General features: G+C 44.5%; 1 protein-coding gene across 1 annotated transcript; it reads left to right on the top strand.

The window, feature by feature from the left end:
• Nucleotides 1-1,895: 1,895 nt before the first annotated feature.
• On the top strand, nt 1,896-20,247 carry LOC307075166 (protein FAM222A-like; the record flags this gene model as incomplete). The annotated part of the gene is made up of 3 exons (XM_079735670.1): nt 1,896-2,049; nt 12,691-12,843; nt 18,707-20,247. The coding sequence occupies exons 2-3, from the start codon at nt 12,717-12,719 to the stop codon at nt 20,245-20,247; spliced, it is 1,668 nt and encodes a 555-aa protein (XP_079591796.1). The 5' UTR covers nt 1,896-2,049; nt 12,691-12,716.
• Between the last annotated feature and the right edge of the window lie 3,446 nt (nt 20,248-23,693).

Here is a 23,693-nt window from a genome sequence, read left to right as displayed (position 1 = left end):
CCCATGATCCCTCTGAGCGAAGCTAAAAGCGTTTCCCTGGGAACCAGGGCGGACTCACGCCGAGCTGCAGGCAACAGCTGACAACGTAAACATCTCACTACAAACTGCAAAATAAGTGCCAAAATGTCCATAGTTAATAACCTATGAATCAATATTTATTGGATTTTTATGCACGGATAAGCACAGTGATTTATTGAATTTAAGAGTATGTTTACAAAAGGTCAAGTATTCGACGTGAATAGATCTATGTGTAACTTATTTATGCCAACAGGGGGCAGAATGGTTCAATAATATGTATTGATGTTAGAAAGATGTCGCCAAGAACCTGAGTGATTTATTTTTCAGTGCCTGTCAGGCACAGGTGTGCTTTTGTCGGTGCCAGGTTCACCCAGACTATAGTCAAATGCTTTCCTTACTTGTCATCCGGGCACACACATATTTCATTAAGTCCTGTCATACCTATTGGGTGATGAACAGCATTTTATTAGTGTTTTTTTTATTTTTTATTATCTCAGGATATTGGCTTCTTTGACTTATTGAATAGAAAATGGGTTTTCGAAATTCATAGTTGCTACTTTTCGTACACTGGCCATATTTTAATGTGAAACTTTTTAACAATACACAAACACAATTTTATAAACCTGACAGTTGATTTCCATTCCTCCTTTATACTGTCAGAATAAATTTGAAAAGCCTTGAAATGTTGTTTTGATGGTCCCACAGTATCACAATAATAACTCGACCTACATTATACATAAGGCTATTTTCAGACTTCATATTTTCTCACACTTGGCTATTTATTGAATACACAATATTATCTCTGTTTTCCCATTTCTTTCATGAGCATCTTAGTGCAACTTGAGTAATCAAAACACTAATACCCTAATCATGTGATTTTTAATACGTCAGTTTTTAAAGAGTTTGGCCACTAATCTAACATGCCATTAGAAACACTGTTATAATCTCTCACAACAACTGTGTCTATTTTAGGTTCACTCTGTGTGTCCATGGCATATTAAAGGATACAAAAGTGTTTTCTTTGTTGAGTTACTTGCTGGTACTGGTTGGTTCACATTGTGACAGACTTTCAACGGAGTATAATCAAAAAAGGTTATAACAAAGCATGGTAATGGTAATTGAGGATCAGTAAGTGAATTGCTTCTAATGTTTATGTTCCACAGGCCTACACACGATAGGTTACCGATTGGATGAGAGTGGACAATATTAAGTAGTCAGAAGCAAATGTGCAGTTGTTCTACGATACCTAGATTGTAGCCTTGCATTTATGATTATTATATTATATGCATATTTATATACATATACACACACACACACACACACACGTGTGTGTGTGTGTGTGTGTGTGTGTGTGTGTGTGTGTGTGTGTGTGTGTATATATATATATATATATATATAACAGCATAACCACGTTTGTTTTATATCAACCATTTACATTGTGCTGAATTGTTGACGAAAACAGACATGGTGCATTACATTGTTTTGTATGTTGACTGCTTATACTGTCGTATTATTACTACTATTATTGTGAATGAAGGCAAGTAGGGTACTACCATGGGAAGGCCTACTACAATAGTGTGCTCTTTACCGCGAGAGAACGTCTCGCTTGCTCTGACGCAATAATCGTCACCGAACTACCGCCTTCTCTTTTAAGCGATTGGCTGAACCGTGGGAATATTCAAATGTCTCCTGATTGATTGGACTGAAGCCGGTTTCATCAGTGCGGTGCGGTGGACTCATCATTTCTACTCCGACATCACGGTCGCCTAGCTTAGTTGGATGCAAGGAAGGAGATGGAAGCTATTTTAAACAAAACCTAGTCGTTAAAAGCAACATATACCTGGGTATGACATAGAAGCAATCTACATGGAGTTAACCTCGCCAATGGATATTCCCCTTGAATTTTCCCTCACGTATCAGGATATTTGTGGCGAGATTGCTTTTGCGGAGGAAAAACGCCTTCCGACCAAGAGAATAACCAATCAGTCGCTTCGAACCAAAGATAAACAAGCCTTATGATAAGATAAAACTGTAAGTGACCGTTGCGTTCATTTCTAACTCATTACATTGATCATTTGGTGGACACCTATGTGCGCTTTTTTAATGGCAAGAGTATTCTATTCATAACGTTGTTTTGTTTTAGCAAAGTCACTTGACTTTGATATTATAGGAAATAGTTTATTGAAAAATATTTTGTGCTTTTATTATGTAGCCAACCTACCACAGAGTTTAACGCTGTTGCTTTTATCAAACAACGCATGTGATTGGTAGCCTATATGTTCAGTTCGCCTTAATGAATTGCTCCGTTATCGCCCTTCTAGCCAATATGCATCTAAGGGCTACTCTTGTGATAACGCATCCCTAAACATTTCTCATAAATGAATCAATGTAGTAGTAATAATGCTGGACTCATGTCGCATATCAAATGTACAGGGGAGTACTAAAGAGTTATAGGCAATGTCATGGGATCACTTAAATCATTGCAGACTGAAAACCCTTTGAATCCTGCATTGGGCCTATGTGGCTATTTATATGATTTATTTTTATTGAACCATTTCCTGGCACGGTATATGCATAAGCTTGAATCATTCCTTCGATGTCCTTGGAATAGTTTCTCGGTTGTTTTAAAACAAGCGAAGTGTATTCATTTGTCAAAGTCGAGCCAATATAGTCTACTGCTTACGCCGTGCTTTTCTCTCCCAATAAAGAGGTCTTTACATGCCAGGATCTCAATGGTTACCGGAAACCCTTTGAAGTATGCCTATGTTATTGGTTCTGCAGAGGTACCTCCGAAAAGCTTAGTTTCCAATTCTATTGTCTAAGCCGGAGGTGGGATCATCGCACCTCATTGCACCCGTGGCAGCCGAGGTGGAAGGTTGGCCCCAGCAGAGGGTCTTATGGATTATAGACCAGGTGTGAAATTCTATCTTGCACGCTTTAGTGCGTGTGTCAGATCATCTATTGGTCAGAGACGGGGTGTTGCAGGCGTATTAGTATTAAGTGCACAAAAGAGTAGGTTACGGTAGCCTATGCAATGGATTTGCCCCTTTCAGCAATTGGAGCAATAATGTATTGAAAGTCCAAGGTTCAGACAATATCAATATATTTAGAAATCAAAATCGAATTGTTTTAATGTTTATCATTTTTGTAGATTGTAAAGAAGCTTAATGCTTCTTTAGGTGAAAACTAGCCTAGTATACATGTTTTTGAATGTAAATTTCACACTTCGCATCTGTCTTCTAACTAACATAAAAACATCACATCACACAAACATCACAACACATGAATTAAGTATCTAGTTTGTCAGTTGGTTTTCTTACGCTGTTCATCTATAGTGGATTTTCTTGACATTAGCCCAAATGTCCAAATACCAATACAGTGAGATTGTTACAATAAAACAGTGGCATTTTTTAGAGACCATCATCATGAAATAAAATTGAAATATGATGATCATCATCATGAAATAATTTTAGAAATGAAATAAAAACCCTTCAAATTGTGTGACCCGAACACAATAGGTTCCCAACTGGGGAACCCTTGGACCCTAGACATATCGGACCCTGAGAGAACCCTGGGAACACAGGACCCTAAGAACATAGGACCCTGAGAATATAGGACCCTAAGAACATAGGACCCTGAGAATATAGGACCCTAAGAACATAGGACCCTGGGACCCTGAGAATATAGGACCCTGAGAACATAGTACCCTGAGAACATAGGACCCTGAGAACATAGGACTCTGGGAACATAGGACCCTGGGAACATAGGATCCTGAGAACATAGGATCCTGAGAACATAGGACCCTGGTTAGGACCCTGAGTACATAGATCCCTGGGAACATCGATACGTTCCCGTTAGTTTGCTCCCCGTGTTAGGTTGTACCCCGCTCTCCCCCACTTTAACACTGTTATATATTCGACTTAGAGGTTCACTGGTTCCGGTTCAAATTGAGCAATTATGTGATAAACATTGGTTCCATGGTTGGTTACCATATTGTAATCAATGCAACGGAAAACGTAAAGCCATTGCTCGACCAAGATGATTGCTTTGTTTATATATCTTGCTTTGACGTTCAATCCATTTCACTTATCCTCGACATACTTTTTCATTTAATAGCCTCTCTACGTTTTGAATAGTGGTGGCTAGGGATGTTAATTTCATTAGAAGCCAGACAAGCTGTACCTTGGTAATACATCACAGTATTCAGACAATGGATTACTCATTTCCAGGATATTGCCCTTGGCTCTTTCATTTATGTGGTGGTAAAATCCAACACAAGAGAAACCTGTTGCAATTTGTATTCTGTCCATGAATTCTGTCATGTGTGCACATATGGAGTTTTAACACCGGCCGACTCGCACCCCATCAGCAGTTTATCTCCAGTTGTCCTACTGGCCATAGGTTGAGCTTTAGTTAAGCTGGTTTACCTGAACTTAAATTAAATTAAACTCAAACAAGCTGTTCCCTCTGAGGGAGAAACAACCCTGTTGTTTTGGCGCTAGCGATGTTATTATAGAAAGCAGTAGCATGACCGACAGAGAACATGTGTTGTGTTTTCCTCCCGCGTAACCTATAGGCCTGTAGCTTCAGGCTGGGTGCTGTGATCTGAATGTAATGCTGGCAATAAGTCCACCGTGCAGGGAACACATTATGTAAAGTGACCTCCGTTGGAAGGGACACAGGGCTGAGCTACTCTATCAGGGACAATGCAGTGCTGCTCCACGCTTTGGATGTTATAGGCATATCTTTCAGGGTCCATGGTAAATAACCTTTTTTTTGTCTTCTTCTCCATCTGCCAAAGGACGTCATGTGCAATTAGAGACAGCCTGCCATCTTTTGAAATCTGCCTAATTGGTCTTTTCATTTTAATAGGATGAGAGAGTTAGAGGGAGGCAGGGTTCAGCGTGGTGGGGTTACGGCCTAGGCCTTCAGGGTCAGTGGTGGGGGGAGGGGAGGGAACCGAGGAAGTCCATATCCCATCAGCCTCTTGGCTATATTGCTTTTATTTATTTTTCAATTTGGTCACTTTGTGGTGCGAATTCAAAGGCCATGGCCTTATGGCCCATGGCCCATGTGTGGGAATATATATATATATATATATGTTTGTTTGTTTTTTTAATGCATTAATATATTGTTGTATATTATAGAATCATAGTTATTTATATATATAGTTATATATATATATGTATATATATATGGGTGTATATATATTATAGAGATATAGTCATACATATAGTATATATATGTGTGTGTTATATAAATATAGAGGTAATCCTTTTTCTTTAGCGTTCTCAGGTTTATCTCATTTTTAATTACTTGAAAGAATCAGTGACCCGGTTGTCAGTGTAATGAGCTGCGGTGGAAGACGGGAGAGAGGAGAGGAGATGGAGAGAATGGTTGAGACAGCTCTGTGGGCTGGCTGTACTACAGTATTGCTGTGTGGATTGAATCAGCTCAGGGAATGGGGGTTTTAAGGAATACAATAAAAACATCCCAAGAAACCACTATATTGGGATAATTATTCACAATGGTTAAATGCATTAAAGTATTATTGTAGAAACTGGGGCAAGTGCCAATGAAAGCAACCACATCTGACTTTAGTTATAGATTTTATGGGGCAAGGTGTTATTCAAGCCAGAAGCTCTTTAATAAGCTGAGCTGTTTCAGATAGTAGGCAGTGGCACAGTAGATATGATCATTTACCATTTTGATCAAGCTCTGCTATAAAAGGAGCTTTCCAAAGCACTTTTTATATGAATCACAACAGTCACACACATATCTGCTTCATAAAATATAATACTTTCAAAACAGCTTAATAAAGGAATCTGTCACATTATACATTCTGCGTATTGGCACAAGAGTTTGGTTTTTCCCCCTCCTGCAGTGGAAATTTCCTGTTTCTGCTGTCAGAGCTGTCTGTCGTCTCATATCACTTTAAAAGCAAATATGAAATATATTAACTTAAAATGTACAGTGGCATTCTCAGGACATCTTCATTAACAAACCCTGTCCCACTCGCTCACTCACTTTTCTTTTTTATTCTTTTTGATCAGGTTCCTGACTGAAAAGGCGACTCAAACCAAGGTTTAAACAAAAAAGTATTTACTTTAATTCTTCAAGACAAAAAGATGAACAAAGTAAGCAAGATGAAAAACTGTCAGAGATTATCTAACGTAAAACCAAAAATGGTAATCAATACTAAGACTCTTACTGGACTTGGTTAAGCTAAAGGACAGGACAATAAAAAAATAACAATCAACAAAGGTGGAACACAAAACAAAGGATAATGAGTTGGAAAAATAAGATGAACTGAGGATATCTATAGGTAAGACGACTCAAAGACAAACAGAACAACTTTGACTTTCAAAGCGAGTAGTGTTCAGGTCCTTCAGTGAGTTGTAGTGTGTGTTTCAGTGAGTGTGGCACATATGCAGATAAGGATAAGATAAGCTCTCACCCTCCCTCATAATTTGATGCTTACTTAGCATTGGTCAAGCCTCTCTCGGCTCTCTGTCTCTCTCTCTTACTTGCTTTGGCAACGTCTGTGTGCGACAGCAGATCTGGGAATGTCCAAGGCTTCCTGCTGCCTACCAAGGTTGTTCCACCAAGATAACACCTAATTACCCCTCCACCCAACCCCTTTTGAGCTGTGTGTGTGTGTGCGTGTGTGTGTGTGTGTGCAAATGTTTGTTGCCTGTTGAACTAGTACATGTTTATAAACAGGTATATAGATACATATTGGTTTGTCAGTATTTCCTTGCTTGAAGTCAAGGTTGAATAGGCCTACATCCAAAGCTAAAGTGGGGTTTTGGAATGAAAGACTGTGTTTAAATATGACTGGATCGCTTAACTATGTGTCCTTGCTAGAAGTAGCCCTCTCTCTGCATATTTGGAGATCTCCATCACAAATTCAGTTGGAACAAATTTACTCCACACCGTCCAACTATAAAACCTATTTAGCTGTTACCAAAGTCTCAAAGCTGCAATCAAAAGCCTCCATCACTCCATCGTCGATTGTGAAAAGTATGACATTCTTTTGGCTGAGTCGGTATTTCCTCTCAATTATGCTTACTGGTTTGTTTGTGCCGCCATGCCAGATGGCGTATTGTTTTGAATCAACTGTCATATATGTAAGTGATTCCATTGAGATAGATGTCAGCTCGAATTCCGTAAGGGCCATTATATATTCAAGCGTGCAATTTTACTTCTCGCCATGATTAAGTTAGAGCAAATAAGGAAAGGCATTCACGTTGTGAAAACACATTGGACAATGTTGGTCAATATTACATCTTCCTGTTCATATTACTGAAAAGCATTCTCTATTACATGGTAATCCTCCTCCTGCATGTTCGGCTCTCGAACGACCAGAATATTTATTGACCTATATACAATATTATGTTACTGGTCTTATTCATGTTAGCATGATGACCCAAATTAAAATGAAGCCTATAAAGTATTGTAGATAGTTAATTACATCAACCACAAATTTATTATTAGACCAATGAATATTGAGATGTGAAAAGATGAAAGGAAACCTTAGTCACAAATGTTTTGGGAATGGAAGCTAATTTGCATGGTTACATTCATAATGAACTAATTTAGTCATCTATCCTGACCTATATTCAACATTCATTTTATATAATATCCCAATACGATCACTAATCACAAACTGATTTGAGTAGAGTTTAACACTTGTTGTAACTTATTTTCTTTGAAGAAATCGAAGGCCATTAAAACACAGATTGTAATGTCCATCTCTGGTTTCTTATATCAAACCCTGCATTCCCAATGCAATAAGAAGGAAATAGGTTTTAACAATACACCAAAGCTGTACCAGACTGGATGTACAATGACTTTTGTGAGACACCATCCCTTTCAGCCCAATACAAATACTGCATAGTTTTCTCACTAGAGATGCTACAACCTACACTGCCATTGTATGTAATATTGTAATTTATTGTATTGTATTTTCAGCATGTGCATGAATTGTACAGAAATCCTCTCGCTAACACCGTTGTAATACCTTTTCCTTCTTCTTACCAGCATTCATCTCAGTGGGAATGAGTGTCATTGTTAGCTGCCGGGGGCCACAGAGTGTGCTTATTGTATGAGGAAGAGCCAGAGTCACTCCAGCTTGCTTGGATGTCCTGTTTTTCAACCTTTTGTGTATGTCTCTCTCTCTCTCTCTCTCTCTCTCTCTCTCTCTCTCTCTCTCTCTGTCCCTGTCTCCCTGGTACTCTCTCTCTGTCCGTCTCCCTCTAATCGCAAAGAACACATACGAGGGAAATCTGTGTGTCTCCTGTGTTTGCTGCTCTCATGGCCATTATGCAAACTATTAAGAGAGAATTTAACCAGGCCAGCCTCTTATAGGCTAATCCGCGAGTAATAGATTCTATTAAAAATGTATGAGGGTAAAGCGGGGGGGGGGGGGGGGGGGGGGGGGGGGGGGGGGGGGGGGGGGGGGGGGGGGGGGGACTCGTGCGGGGGAGTGCACCGCGGTGAGCTCGGCAGCTGCAGCAGAACCGCTCGCTGTCTAGGTCTGTCTGTGTCGGATGTCAAATCGCTCGTCCTGTCGCCATCAGTCAGGCTGACTTCTGCTGGGTCTATTGCCAAGGCTGTATATTAACACTGATATACAAACACACGTGTATCTATAAATAGATATATCAATGCAAAGATGGGTGGATGGATGGATGGATATTATGTATATATGCAACGTGATGTATTGGTACATTACTTCCATTACTTTATTGTAGGTTGTGGCTCAAATGACGTCCACAAAGCCTTCTCCCACGCTTTTTCCATCTATATTGGAGCCGGTCTAGCCCGCCTTCCATGCTAATCATTTATTTATATTTAAATTAACCCCGCCATCCGTTTTGTACTCCACTGTTCCATGCTAGTGCCCCCTTTTCCCCGTTCTGCTCCATCATCAAAACTGCTCTTCCATTTCCTCTGCGGAAAGAGAAAAAGGAAGACTATTAGCATAGCACTCATATGCTAATCCAAATTTAGGTTCTGTGTGTGTGTCTAAGTGTGTGGCATGCATGTGGGTTTGTGTGTTCCGATGTGTGTACATGTGTACATATTTCTAAGCATGTGCGTGCAAAGCACAAAAAGTGTGTGTGTATGTTAATACACGTGTGTGTGTGTGTCTGTGTGTGTATATGTGTGTGTGTGTGCGTGTGTGTGAATTGGTATGCATCTGTAGTGGTCTTTATCTGCGGGCTAAAAGGCAGAGTCTTGGCACTCTTTGCCTTTTCCTCCCCCGGGCTGCAGGTGCTTCAGCCTCAGCCGTGAGCCCCCAGAAGGTCAGACAGGACCCTCTTGTCGAGGCTGACTGCTGTAATTTATGGCTTTCAGATGGTGTCACTCACTCGGCGCTCAACCTTCCTCTCCACCCCCCCCCCCCCCTTCCCAGATAGATATTGATGTGCAGCACTTCTCCATCATCAATCAGAATATCCATTAGCTGCGATTTTTTTCGGGCAGCTTGCCCCACAACCCCAACGTCCCCCAACCCCCTTTTATATGAATTTTTGATCCGTTTCTGGTCGGCAGCCAGTGATGGTTCTCTCTGTGAAATGTGATTTGTAGTCCAGTGTGATTACTGTATAAGGTTACTGGGCCGAGAGAAGATGTCGGGTAACCTTATACAGTATGCTTGTTGTAACCCCTCCCCCCTCCCCCACTCACCTACCTCCTCCTCCTCGCAACTCAAAACACGATCTTCAAAACGCTGGCGTTCGAAACGGTATCCGGCCACTGCCGACTTCTTCTTCAGATGATGAACACCGGAGCCATCATTTATGTTGAAGTGGTGACGGTGCAGGAGACGGCTCATCTCTGTGGCGGTGACCTCATTGTCTTGTCAGATCTACTTCCCGGATCCCAGGGAAAAGAACACACAACGCAAGAAAAAAGAGAGACATTTTTATATGATATTTTATGTGCCAGCCCGTTTTTTGGACTTAGCCTGTAGCCTCTGCCTGCACCACCTCCCTTCACCTCCATCACCACCACCTCCAAATGCAGTCAAGCAGCAGCAGCGCTGGAACAGGCCAATTTGTCTGCCAAAATGCCCCTTATCAAAAAAAAACCTGGGAAGACAAAAGATGGACTGCTGAGCGTGGGGGAGCTTATCTCTCTGGCAGGCCCTCGGCGGCGGGGCCACATCGGGGCCCCCCGATAACGCTGCTTATCAACCCGGCTTGTGTCAAGCCAACAGCCCGCAAGGAGTCAACGTCCTTGACTGTCCCAAACTTTGTCCTCCCTCCTTCTCATCGATGTGTCCGAGGGAGACCTGAGATAGGAAAGGGCTCGAAGGACAACACGGTTGCGAATAGGAGATGGTTTGGTTACGACACGTTCCATAGCGTAAGGCGATCCGTGTTTATACAGGAGAAATGGGTTGTTGTTGTTGTTATTAGGATTACCTATCATATACCGCAGAATTGAGTCAAGGTTTGTCTACAACTTTTAAGGGAAAGAATTATAACGGTGCTCTCAGCGGCACCGATGTTTGGTCCGTGGAGCACGCGGGCTCTTAAATAATGGATCCCACGTCGGGTTGGAGCTTTGAATTTTCACAGAAATGTCAGATTTCACATTTTGTGTGACTGAGATTAGAGAAAAAGTCATCAATTATGCTTTCACTCTCTTACTGATGTCTGGGGAACTATCTTAAGTATAATCAAGCCCTCTCTCTGTCTCTGTCTCTCTTTTCTCTCTCTCTCCCCCCCCCCCCTCTCTCTCTCGCTCTCTCTCTTTGAACTGTAATGTTATTTCAAAGGATTGCGATTCTTTGTTCTTTTTCATGTTCTCCCAGTAATGGAATCAATTCTTGTTCTTGCATTCTCTTGTGGTTGTAAAGTAGTTAACAGCAAACCTCTCTATCTTTCTTTTCTTTGCCGCTTCCTTTCCACCCCCACTCCCCAAACCCTCAAAGCCTCCATCTCTAAATGTGTGGTAAGGCCAGGCTGTTTTTAAAATTGCCATTGTTTTTCAAAATGGAGCCTGACCACGGGGCAACCAGGCTTTTAGCTCTTCAGATACGCGTGTGTGTGCCGAGACGATTCAAACCGCTGTTTTCTGAGCAGTGGGGGGTTGGCCTGTCACTGATGGGAATCAAGAAGGTGGAGTAGACGTGGTCTCCTCAGGCCTCCCCGGGACTACAATGAAAGCCGCTCTGTTCCCCCTTGCCTATGGGGAAGGTGGAGGTAATCATGTTTCTGCAGCTAGTCAGCGAACACTCCATCCTATGTTTGGATCACTTGAGCCGCCCTCTGGAGCTGCAGGGAGAAATGAAAACAATCAGCCCAGAAGAAACGGCAGAAGAGAAATGAGCCAGTCAGGATCAAGGATGCCTGACGGGGGGCAGGGGGGTGGAGGAGGATGTGTTTGTTCCAAGCTTCTAGTCGCCTGCCAGTTAGTTGTAGTTTTGCCTTAAAAAAAAGTATTCCGATTTAATTGCGTTCTCATTACGAGACCCTCTTTTTTTTCAAGAGGAGATAGCAGTTTGAAATAGTGCGAATGGAAATGGCAGAATGTGTACGCTTGGCTACTTGTTTATCTCCAGGGATGTTCGTTTCTGGTTCAGTATAGCGTATATCTGATGGCCTCGGGGAGGGGGGGCGGGGGGGTGCATCTTTCGATGGGCTCTTCCAGCCTTTAGATTTGCTGACTGCATGGGGAAAAAGTAAAAGAGAAAGGGAATATTTTCCGACGCGTTTATCTATGCGCTCGGGTGTGTGTAGATAATACCTCGTTTTCAGTGCAGGAAAAATGGCTGCAATCAGCGGCGCCGGGGAGGGAGGGGGGGGGGGGGGGGGGGAAGAGGCAGTTACTCCAACACTCAGCCACTCATTACGTCTGACAATACTTATCTCTGCAAATAGCACACGCCCGTTCTAAAGGAAAATAGCCGCTTTCGGAGTCCGCCCCCCCCCTTCCCCGTGCAAATCAATATTGGCTTCAATTCATACAGCAATTATATTTAAAAAGAAGAGGGGATTAAAAAAAAGAAACACTGTTCTACACGCCAGTTACAGATTAGAGGCGGCTCGCCGCAGGGGGGCTAAGAGTTGCCTTTGTAAATGATCTGGCGCTGGCGACTGACAGATCAAGGTTGACGACGGGGAAAGAGACATCATAACGAGCACGTGGAGATAGAGAGGGGGGCGGAGTGTGTGTGGGGGTGGGGGGGGGGGGTGGAGGGCTGTGTAGTCACCACCGCAAAGTACTGGTTTACATGTGTAGTATTTTGGCGGTGGTTGATGTGTGTTTCTGCTCGGGTCGTGTGGGGTTGGGGGGCTTGGGGGTGTAGGTGGGCGGCTGTAACCGTGTTCACAGTGCCCATGCGTGAGCGCGGTTTGAAGAAGGCTATTGAAGTGCAAGTGGGAGCGGGTGTCGTCTTTTGATGTGCGAATAGAGAGGGCCCTGTGGGGTAGGCCTAACCCTTTCCGCCAGCTTGCAGTTTATTCATTTTTTTTTTTAAATCTAATGTTCAGATGTAGAATTCGTACCATCATAAAGACATCTCTCTGTTGACATTCGCATAAAACACGATACGACCTAAGTATAAATAAACACACAGAAATACGCTGAATCGCCTTTCCCTTCCTGCAAGCGCATATTGACTCTTGTGTCATGTATCTCCGTCTCCATCCCCAGCAGGTTCTCCGACGCAGCGAGACACCATGTTGGCCTGCATCCCCCGCCACCAGAACTTCTCCTCCCAGCACCTGGTATGCACCACCAGGGTTCTGGAGGTGATGCCCCCGCTGGCCCTCGCCATGCCAACGTCACAGCCCTACACTCACAAAGGTGAGTCCCACCGAGTCTCCTGCTGTCCCTGCCTCATCCTGACCTACATCAGGGGAGCTTTGAGCGGGACCGCCTGTATTTATAAGACATCTTCACAACAAATAGAAGAGCAAATAAAGAATTGGTGGGTCTCTTGTTTTGGGAAGCGTCACAAGGATTTCCTTATGGGTGTCTATTGACTGTGTTGATGTCAAAGTCAAAGTGAACTTTATTGTCAGACCGACCCTGCAAGAAGTTTCAAAGTGGACCGAAATTGCCTTTCCCCATACTCCAAAAAAAAAACCTCACGTTTTTAAAGTGGTTACAAAATAATCTATGTTTATCTTGTGTGGTTCATGCGAGACGCGAACCCCGAACAAGAACAATATTGATTTGAAAAATAAACATGTAGTTCTTCTCCGTGTTAATTATCTGGCAATATTCCTGAAGCAAACAGGACTGACAAATCCTCATCTAGTGCTTCTAAAACATTCATGAGATTGTAAAACACACAGTTATGCGATTGCGAGATGAAGCAATTCAAAAACAAGGAAATCGAAAATGTAGTGACCATGGCATGTTGGTCTCCGATCAGCGCTCATTATAATAGGTAATCATCAAAAGGAAAATTCATTCTGCCTGGTTTGCCTGTGAGCCCAGTGTGTTAATAGATATAGTCCTGAAACATTTTTTAATTGCAGTTTTTGTAAAAAAAACATGGTTACGCAAAGACCTTTTCAACTCAACGTATCGCATGACCCACATTGCCCGTGTTTCCTCCTCCTCTAACGTACTACCTCCTCGGGTCAAAAAACACCCCTTTTGTCTCTCTGTTATTAACTATTAATTGCGAATCAGTGGAGCACCTGTCTGCTAAACGCCAGAACAGAAGGGCCTGGTTCGCCCCAGGCAAGAACTCATCACAGCCATTCTCCCACTGTTTACCTGCAGGACATACCCCCCTCCTCCTCCCCCTCCTCGCCCACCCTTGTTTTGCTAGCAGCTAACACTCTCACTGAATAACCCCAACTCCTCCTCCCAACCCCACACACCCCTCCCGCTGTTAGCCCGGAGCGCTAGCCTGACATTTAGAACACAACCAGATGAAGCAAACTTCTCGTCCAATCCCAGCCGTGTGCCTATGGCCATGCAGGCAGCTTCATCTAATAAAGTATTTTGGGAATCCTGTTTAATGCAACTCAAACTTTCCAGGGCAAACCACCTTGGTTTATGGACGTTGTGAGCCTATTTTACAGCAATCTTCATTTAAGGTCATCAGAACGTGACCGCGTCGCAGAACATTTGAATTCTCGTCAACGCCTTCGGTGCCGAAGCGAGCGCAAACGATTTATTGAGCTAATGCCTTGCCCCTCCGCGAGTCCCCTTCGACGGGGGATAAAGGGGCCTGGAAACGTTGTTTTTCCCACGCTGCTGGCCTGTGGTTGTATAGAGGAGCCTTTTTTTCGGTGGAGCACTTTCCGACCCCGTACCCACCCCCCCCCCAAAAGCCCGCAAGCCGGGGCCAAACGTCTCAGAAACAAATGTGGAGTGACACTGGTGTTCAGAGTCTTCCCCAGCAAACACCGCTAAGTGCTCAACCCCGCGGTGGCTCACTGAATGGGCCCTCGACAAGACTTTACCGGAATGGAGAGGAGGAGGAGGAGGAGGAGGAGGAGGAGGAGGAGGAGGTTGAGGAGATGGAGGAGAGGACGACAAACTGGAGTGAATGACTTGTTGTGTTTGTGTTTGTGCGTGTTTGCGGAAGGAGATTGAGCAAAAAAAAAAAGGAAGTGCTGACTGTGAGAGTGGGTTATAGATGGGGGGGTTGTCTGTGTGTGTGTGTGTGTGTGTGTGTGTGTGCGTGTGTGCGTGTGCGTGTGTGTGCGTGTGTGTGTGTGTGTGTGTGTGCGTGCACGCGCGCAAGTGCCTGTCCGTGTGCATGTGTGTGAGTCGTATAGGAACTGTTTTTTAAAAAGGCTTGCTCCTATAGTACATTAATATTGATATATAACAGTCACATTATGGCACAGTAGTAGATACACTACAATGCAGACTACTACTATGTAATATACTAAATACAAGTCGTAGAATAGTGCCACAATTTTGTCAGAGCAGGAACATTGACCTAATTGAGATACATTTTTTAAAAGTACATTTTTGTGTTGTAGTTAGGATGGTCTTGTCTTAAAACCTGGGAGATACGTCAACGTGCGGTCTGTTGCCCTCTCAGGTCTTGACCAGCACAATAGTCATTTAGAGAAAGCTGCTCCGCCAGCTGAATAGAGGTGCGGTCAATTAATTACATGCTTGTAATGAGTTGGCCTATTAAGCCAAACTGTGTGTGTGTGTGTGTGCGTAGAGAGTGTTGTCATGGCAACGAAGAATAAGCTCTTTAATGTGCGGTTAATTTGCACTGTGTGTGTGTGAAGGTCGGCTGAAGCACTTGGAAATTGGTGTGTTAAAAAACAATTGTGTAAAGTTTCATGTTCAAGGTGAAATACATTTAGAAGACATCGATTTAATTGTGGTACCGTGTTTATGCTACATGCCAGACAAGTAATGATTCGTCTTATACATTCCATTGTAATGAAGCACATTATTACATATTAACGTTGGAGTAACCTAAATATACAATAATATCAGAATACAATATGGATGATTAAAACCTTGATAATGAATGTTGTCAAGGGCAGGTTTCTGTCAATTGTAGAACGACGTTTACGTTTCTAATCTAATCTTGTCTATTTGACAGTTTTTCCTGCCTCTGTGTTTATGTGTTGAACTAGAAGGCCAGGATAGAGATAGGGAGAGGAAAGAGGAGGGAGACAGAGAGAGGGAAAAGGAGCGAGAGGGAGAGAGAGCGAGAGAGAGAGAGAGAGAGAAAGAGCAAGAGCAAGTGTGCGAGGCCCGCTCCCTGCTCTCCAGCCGAGCCTTGGGGCCCTGGTTCTCCAACCGTAAATCAGTGATTAACTCAAATGTCTCACGAACAACGAGGTCTCGGGCTCTTGGTTCAAGACTGAAATGCTTTTGAGCGTGACCCAGGAACGAAACTGAGATTAACCAGTTTTAAAGTGTTTTTTTGAGAGTAGGGTTGTTCTGTGTGTGTGAGCCAAACGAGGGTTTAGCCTGTTCAAAGCGTGACAAGGTTAACATCTGAGATGGGTTTTTTGTTCTTATTCCTGCTGTGCGTTTCCATCACAGATTTACTTTACTTTTATTCAGGCGCAGACCCACAACCACGCATAAATCAACAGATATGACTTGATCCGCCTACACTCCAGAATATGATTAATCAGGCCACCTTCACGTTTGCGGTTAATTAGCCACAGCGTTTAATTGAGAATGTAAGATAACCCGCCATTCTCCCTTCGCTGTCTCTCTCTCCCTATCTCACTGTCTGTCTATCTCTATGCTTCTCTTCTCTATCTGTCTCTCCTCTCTCTCTGTCTCTCTTTCTCTATCTGTCTCTCCTCTCTCTGTCTCGCTTCTCTGTCTACCCGTCTCTCCTCTCTGTCTCTCCTTTCTCTGTCTCCCTTTCTATCCATCTCTCCTCTCTCTCTCAGTCTCTCCTCTCTCTCTATCCGTGTCTGTCGTCTCTCCTCAGAGCAAAGGGATTAGGGTGTTTTGTGTGAAAGCACACCTGTTTCTCATCCCTGCATGGTGCCGCTCAGCAGGGTGTCTTGTCTGCAGCCTCTTTCACATCAGCCGCTACTTAGCTGCATCTATTTAAAGGCGAGGGGGAAAAAAAGAAGAGGTCAATTCGAGCTCCAGTGTTATTATTAACGTGATAATTGGGTAGACACACAAACATCCACTTCTCCTCTTCATATAAGACCCTGTAGTTTAGTAACAGCTGGTTGAGAATTTAACTCTAAATTGACTCTATTCTCTATTTTCTCCTGTTTTAGTGCATCTTCTATTTTGTGATTAATGAATGTTTTATGGCAAGAAATGCCATTTTTTTCTGCCTATGTCTTTGAGCCATCTTTAGATGTTTGGCCCTTAATTCACCGCTGAGTACCTATTCAATCAATAAAATTGCATTATGTAATACAAATTCTCTCATCCATTTGAAGATGTATCCAAACTGCCGTGCTTGTTTTTGTCAAATAAGGTGACAAGGCTTTACTTTTCCTCTTGGTATATACTCTCCTCACTTTTGTACCAGTATAAGTACTATATATCGTACTATACATAGTAGGATAAGTACCAGCGTGGGGGCAGGTCACGGAAATACAGTCTAAAATCCACCAACACTTTTTCGCATAAGACATCTCTAACAAATCGCTACTCAATGTCTTCTCCTACCTACGACCTCCGTCTCCTTCGCTGGGTCTATCTGGTGTTGTACAACAGTGTGTATGTGTGTGTGTGTGGGGGGGGGGGGTTACCTCACAGGGTCAGGGAGACATGTGATAGACGTTCACGTGGGCTTTTTCTTTTGGACCGCTGTTGTGATGCTTAACAAAGCCCATCCAGCCCCGCTCGTAACTCGACCAGAGGTCGGTGCTTTCCCACTCCCTCCTCCACCACCACCCCTGCTACTTCTCTGACTCTCCACGGGGGAAGGGGGGGGGGGGATCTCTGGATATATTGGAAGCACTCCCACCTCACCGCCACTTTCTGTTCCATTTTAAACACCCAATCCATTTCCTTCATGAGATGGATGCTTTAGATTGAATCATCTTCACAGTTGGTGGCTCGTCGTCGAGGGAAGCTTAGAATGAAATGAAACTCCCAAATCAATTTCAAATAAGGGGACAACATGCGAGGGGTCTCTTTCCTGCGCGGCTGGAATAGGGTTTTCCCTATTGTGGACGTGGAATTAAATGTGTTGTTGTCGGCTGTGTTTCCTTCCCGTCCTATCCCTAAACCAAACGATTACTGCCCTGTTTCCCTGGTTGGGTCCGGAGTTGCACGTATAACAGTGTAATCTAGGTTATTTTCAGTATTTTTTTGGGGGGGAGATTCCCTACCAGGCTGGTGTTTCTCTAAACAGTAGTGGTTAGCCCCACCAGGTGTGATGTATAGGGTTTAAAATGGAGAACCTCTACCACCTCTCCTTTGTCACCGAGAGCTAAGCAGCCATGAAATTGCATGAATAATGGCGCTTCAATCCAATCCGACTTTGTCTCTCCAACCTTTCCTAACACCGTTCAATCGCAGTATTCCGGGTGATTGCTTCCCTCCCTCAACTTATTTTTTTTCTCCCTTCCCAACTTGGGCTTTAGGTCTTTTACATTAGTGTCAAATTAGGTTCATAAAGTGATTAAGTAATATTGGGTTTAAAAGGGTTGAAACTGGGGTGAATTGAATGGGACTGCAGTAGAACAGACAGGGCGAATTGAAGTGTTTAATCCGGTGATGTGCCACATTACGATCTCCTAGGATCCTTTTTTTATACGCTTATATGTAACGCTGCGTCCTTGCCATCGCTAGCACTTTCTTTTGACATTTTGCACCGCATGTTGTCACATCTACCTGCGAAAGGTTTCGTAACCAAGCGCTTTCCATTTTATCAGCCGTTGTAAAATTAGCTCCTCTTTTTTTTCTCTCCCTCTCTCTCGCTTTCTCTTGCCTCTGTTCCTCTCCATGATTTCCCTGGATAATCTGATTGTGCACCGAAATAAGTCTGAATTAATTCAATCAAGTACTGATCAAACCGAGCCCGCGGTGTCTTTCTCCTCCAAAATGAGTTAAAAGAGGGGCAGTTGTCATCCCTTGTTCCCTTTAACGCATTTGGAAAAGAAACGATGAGAACACAAAGTAGACAGTATCCAAAAGTTGGCCTCTGTTTGGGCCACATTACCACAATAGCTGATATTTCTGTTTATCCTTGTTCACCATTTATTCCGTCCCCCCTCTTCGATGCTTTCCCTATCAGGGGTTTCCGTCTCCACGGCGACTCGTTACCCCACCCCGGCCGAGCTTGATGCCTTCGCCCAGAGGACGGCCAGCAGCCCGCTGTCCATCACCATCTTCCCCAACAACGTGCGGGTGCCCCAGCACAAGCAGCTCAACCGTACCGTCAACGGCCTGGACACCACGGGCCAGCGCTTCAGCCCCTACTCCCACCCCCCCTCGCTGGGGTCCCGCGGCCTCCTGGCCGTGGTCAAGGGCTCCGCCATCTTGGTCAAGGCAGTGGTGAAAAACTCAGACGGCAGGAGGACTAAACACGCCCCTCCCCCTCAGACGCCGCCGTTCAGCGGCCCCCCGGAGGGCGGCGGTGTCTGCTACGCCCCCGACGGCCAGCCGCACACGGCCTACTGCCACGGCGGCGCCGGCACAGCCCGGGTCTTGGCGCCCGACGGCCCGTCCTCCGGCACCGCGGCGGCGACCGCCAGAGGCCAGGCCCCGCCCCCTCCTCACGACCGGTCCCGGCTGAGCGAGGTGCGCGGTGCCCTGATGCGGCGCGGGAACGCGGCCGCCGCCGCCGGCCAGGCGCCCCCGCCGTGGGGGGGCGGGGCCCGGGTCAGCCCGTCCCACCAGGCGGTTGCGGCGGTGGCCTGCTCCGACTCCGGCTTCGTGCTGGGGGTGGTGGCCCCGCCCCAGAGCGGCCTGGCCTTCTCCGGGGCCGTGCTGCCCACCCAGAGCGCGGACATGGCCAAGGTCGGCTACCTGGAGGGCGGGGAGTACGGTGTCTGGCAGCACAAACACCCAAACCACCACCACCACCACCAACACCAACACCAACAACAACAACAACAACATCATCAATTACAGCAGCAGTACCAGCAGGGCTCCTTGAGGATGTTCAGCAGTACTCCGGGCGGCCGGGGAGCAGAGAGCTTGGTGGGCCAGTCCCCGCAGTCCTCCCTCCCGCTGGGCTGCTCTGCCCGCCCTTCCTGCGGGCCCCACCCGCTCAGCGCGGGCACCGGAGGGGCGGGGCAGGAGCAGATCAGCTCCTGCGCCGCCGACTTCTCTCTGGGGCCTCGGTACCACGCCCCGTCCTGGGACGGCCTGACGGCGGCCGCACCCCTCACCGACTGTTACGCTCAGGAGCTGGCCCTGCCGAGGGACACGGGTCACCCCCACCCACACAACTGCCTCGATCCCCACCACCACCACCACCCCACCCATCGTCCACACCCAACCCAGTGTCATCCATCAACGACCGCCCAGCAGGCCTACAGTGCGGAGCAGGGGGTGTGCTGTGGCGGCGGCATGGGGCCCCACGGTGGGGGCCCAGGCTTGGGCCCCGGCCTGTGCCACGCCTCGGTACTCAGCAGTAGCCTGCAGTCGCTGGAGTGCCTGATCAGCGAGATCCACCCGCCCTGCATCAAGGAGCGCATGCTGGGCCGCGGCTATGAGGCCTTGGGGCTGGCCAGACTACTGGAGCAACACCACCACCCCCACCTCCACCCCCACCTTCACCCACACCACCAACTCCCCCACCCCAACATCCAGCTCCCTGTCTACAGGTGAAGAGAAAATCAAGCAAACCTGAAAAAGGTTCACACACATACAGACACACACACACACATATACACATACACATACACACACACACACACACACACACACACACACACACACACCTCTGTGTGTGGGTGGAGAAGTCCCTTGTGTCGACAGCAGTGCATCGGTTCAAACAAGAAGATGATATACGAGACATGCCTTGTTTTAGTCAGTGCATGCATTTGTAGAAAGGTTAACAAGTTAAGCCAGAAGGGACTGCATTAATATGTTTAACACTCATATTTTTTCTTCAATTCATCACACAATACCAATGCCGTGCATCATGTTATAATCAGTCATTACTTTGGGATTTGCAGGCCATTTTTGACGATCTGTTGTAACAACATGTTTCGTTCTGGACAAACAAGACACCAAGTGTGATGGGTCAGAGTCAGCATCCATTACGTCACTACGCTCAACGTTCTCCAACTTGCAGAAGTGTAAGCGGTAACATGGCTCTTGTAAAACAATGATATGGATACATTGAAATAGTTCACATACATGTGAATATATCGTGTATTTTCTACATCCCATATTTTGCTGCTGTTTATTGGGGATATGTATTTAATTGTTTTGCTGCTTTATTGTTGTGTAACCATTTATTTACTTTAATGATTGTTGATTCCTGTGCTGCCAAGCGTTGGCTGTTCCCCCGATCGCATAGGCTAGTTTTACTGTGTGTGTGTGTGTGTGTGTTTGTGTGTGTGTGCGTGCGTGCGTGCGTGTTACACTTGCTGCTCTCTCGGTTGAAGTCGCATTTAAATTATTTTGTGGAAATGTGAATAACCCCGGTGTGTGTACTCTGATTAACGTCATGTCATTTCTGTAGTCAAATGGACTTGATGAAACAGTGTGTGTTGGGGGGGGGGGGTCTATGCTAAATCAATACAAGCATTCCACTGTTTCAATAATGTCATATTCAAATCATGACTGTGGTACATAGGATCTGCTGGATGTGCCATTTGTTGCGTTTCAGGGCCACGTTTAAGACCCAAGGCCTGGCTGTTCAGTATGTCAGAGTATTTTATATTTCTTTCTTTTTTGTTATTATTATTATTATTATGAGTAGTGGTAGTAAATTAATGTGACTGGAAAGTTGAAAGCACTGTTATAAACAACACAACCGGGTCTGCTAGAGATTTACACTGGAGAAAACACAGACCATCTCAATCATTCATAGAGAACCTCTTGGTAGGGCTATATACTGTTGGTGATGGTGTGAGTCGTATGACTGCGTGTGTGTGCGTCTCTGTCCGTCTGTACTGGCTACATTAGTACTATTTATTTTCAACAGCCAGTTACATGACAAACTGTCTTCATGATTATAAAGTGCAATTATAATATATCAACATGTAAACCCTCTACATAGGAGTATGTTGTTGAAATGAACTACGTTTGCAATGTAAGACCCTAATCTCTTACCCAGTTTGCCTATTCTTGAATAAGATTGTCAAATAAATCAATTTTTATAAACATGGCAAATTATTGTTGTTGTTTTTTTGGTATAGGGTATGAAGCTGATTAGAATCAATAGTTGTATTTGTCAATTTTAAATTACTTTACAGTAGCCTACATTACTAAACATCATATTTCCATTGAAGGAAATTCAACATGTAAAACTGAGTTATAGATGTGAGGTGTAACTATATGTGCATGCATTCATTGTAAATGGATATTAATTATATTTATAATTTGCATCAATATTGTTCATTTCATAGGTTCAATGCTGTTAAATGATAATGTAATACTACTTAAACACTTAACGTTTGTATGCTGAGATGAATAGATGATACTTACATTATAAGTGATCCAAATTAAGTCACAAGAGTACATTTTGCTAGATGTGGTGATATGGTTCATAGCAGGGAGAAGCAAGCAAAACCTTGAAGGGACCATTTATATGGAAATGAGAAGGTACAGGTCCTCTCTACGATCAACTGTGCCACTGACGAATACATGGATTCACTGGGATAAAAGAATTTGTGAAAGAATATATTACCTTGAATAATGAATAACATTCTATTATTTGTAAATAGAAACGTCCTCTCGTAAAGCAATTATTTGTCAGGGAATGTGAAAGTCTACCTACAATTCTTGTCAATTTATTACTATTCTGTTATGAATTATTTCAGACAAGAATACCCAAATAATAATTCTGGGGAAGATTGCACAGCGCCTTTGCAGGAAACCAGAAAGTCAGAGGGGCGGGGTTATGCGGCGTTTCCGGTTTGTAACAGAGATAAACTCCCGGTAATGAACAAATTCGCGAGCGCAAGATGGAGGTGTCAGAGCACGATTTAAACAAATGTCTACAGCGGTCAATCTACTACATAGGTTGGACTTTAAACCTTTACAGACGGTTCGTCCACGGAAGTTTTTGTCCGCATAAGGACGTTTTTGCTTGTTTTAACTTCACACAGGAAAGGTTTCGTTTAACGTTACCATCTACGGCCGAGTTAGCGTTCGCTGTTGGTCAAGGAGGGATGCCGATAAGGGGAAGACGAGACTATCGTTTCAGTTACCAGTCCTCTCGTTGATCCGATAGTAATAGTCAGCCATATCACGTTTGCTGTGGTTCCGACGGTTGTTTCCAGTAGAGACCCATTCCGTGTTACGCGCGTCAACCCAACCAACGTTATTGGTCGAAATACATTCGAAGCAAAATTAATTGAAACGCCCCTTTCAGCCTGATTGAAGGTTCAGCTATCAGACTTTAGATGTTAATCTAAATTCAGAATTTTAATCTAAAATCTGATTTGTGAGACTATAATTGAGTTGAAGTCGTTAGGGCAACTCCCTCCCCCAGGGTTTGCCTGCTTCCTTTTCATGTTTTATCCCAGATCTGCACACTGGGGCCCCCCAGGCACCTGAACGAATAAAACCCTAAAGATAATACCATCCCGGCTGTTCTGGCGCACACTTTTAGCGGTGGAGATTAGCGGCTAGGCTGACTAGTTTCCTCTGGGAGAAGGCGAACTGGAGCCCCCCTGGCCCACAGCGGCCCAGTTTCTCTGCATAAACACATGCACAGGGAGATAAGAGGGTGGGATTGGGTGCACAGGGAGATAGGCTAAACCAGATAGCTATTGGGTAAAGAGGTGCAGCAGATTAGCGACAGGATCGTATTTCTGTCGCTCGAGTTAAATACTCAAAACATAGCATGGTTGCCATCTGCTGTTTTTCCCCATCTTCTCTAACATTTGTTCTCTGGGCAAGCAGTCACTCTGATAAACTGGTACGTTGAGATGCAGCCATTTATCATTCAGCTCTTACTGCCGTTTAAAACCATGAACACATTTAATGCATTAGCAACTTCACTAGTTGGCTTTTTAATTGTTGACGATGTTTTTGAGATCTTAGTAGTTTACACGTAAACATGTTGACACAATTGATTTGGATTGGCTATTTAAACA

Source organism: Pollachius pollachius (genome assembly GCF_949987615.1).
Source record: "Pollachius pollachius genome assembly, chromosome: 4".
Taxonomy (NCBI): domain Eukaryota; kingdom Metazoa; phylum Chordata; class Actinopteri; order Gadiformes; family Gadidae; genus Pollachius; species Pollachius pollachius.
The sequence above is the reverse complement of the archived record's forward strand: the minus strand, read 5'-3'. Positions and strand labels throughout refer to the sequence as shown.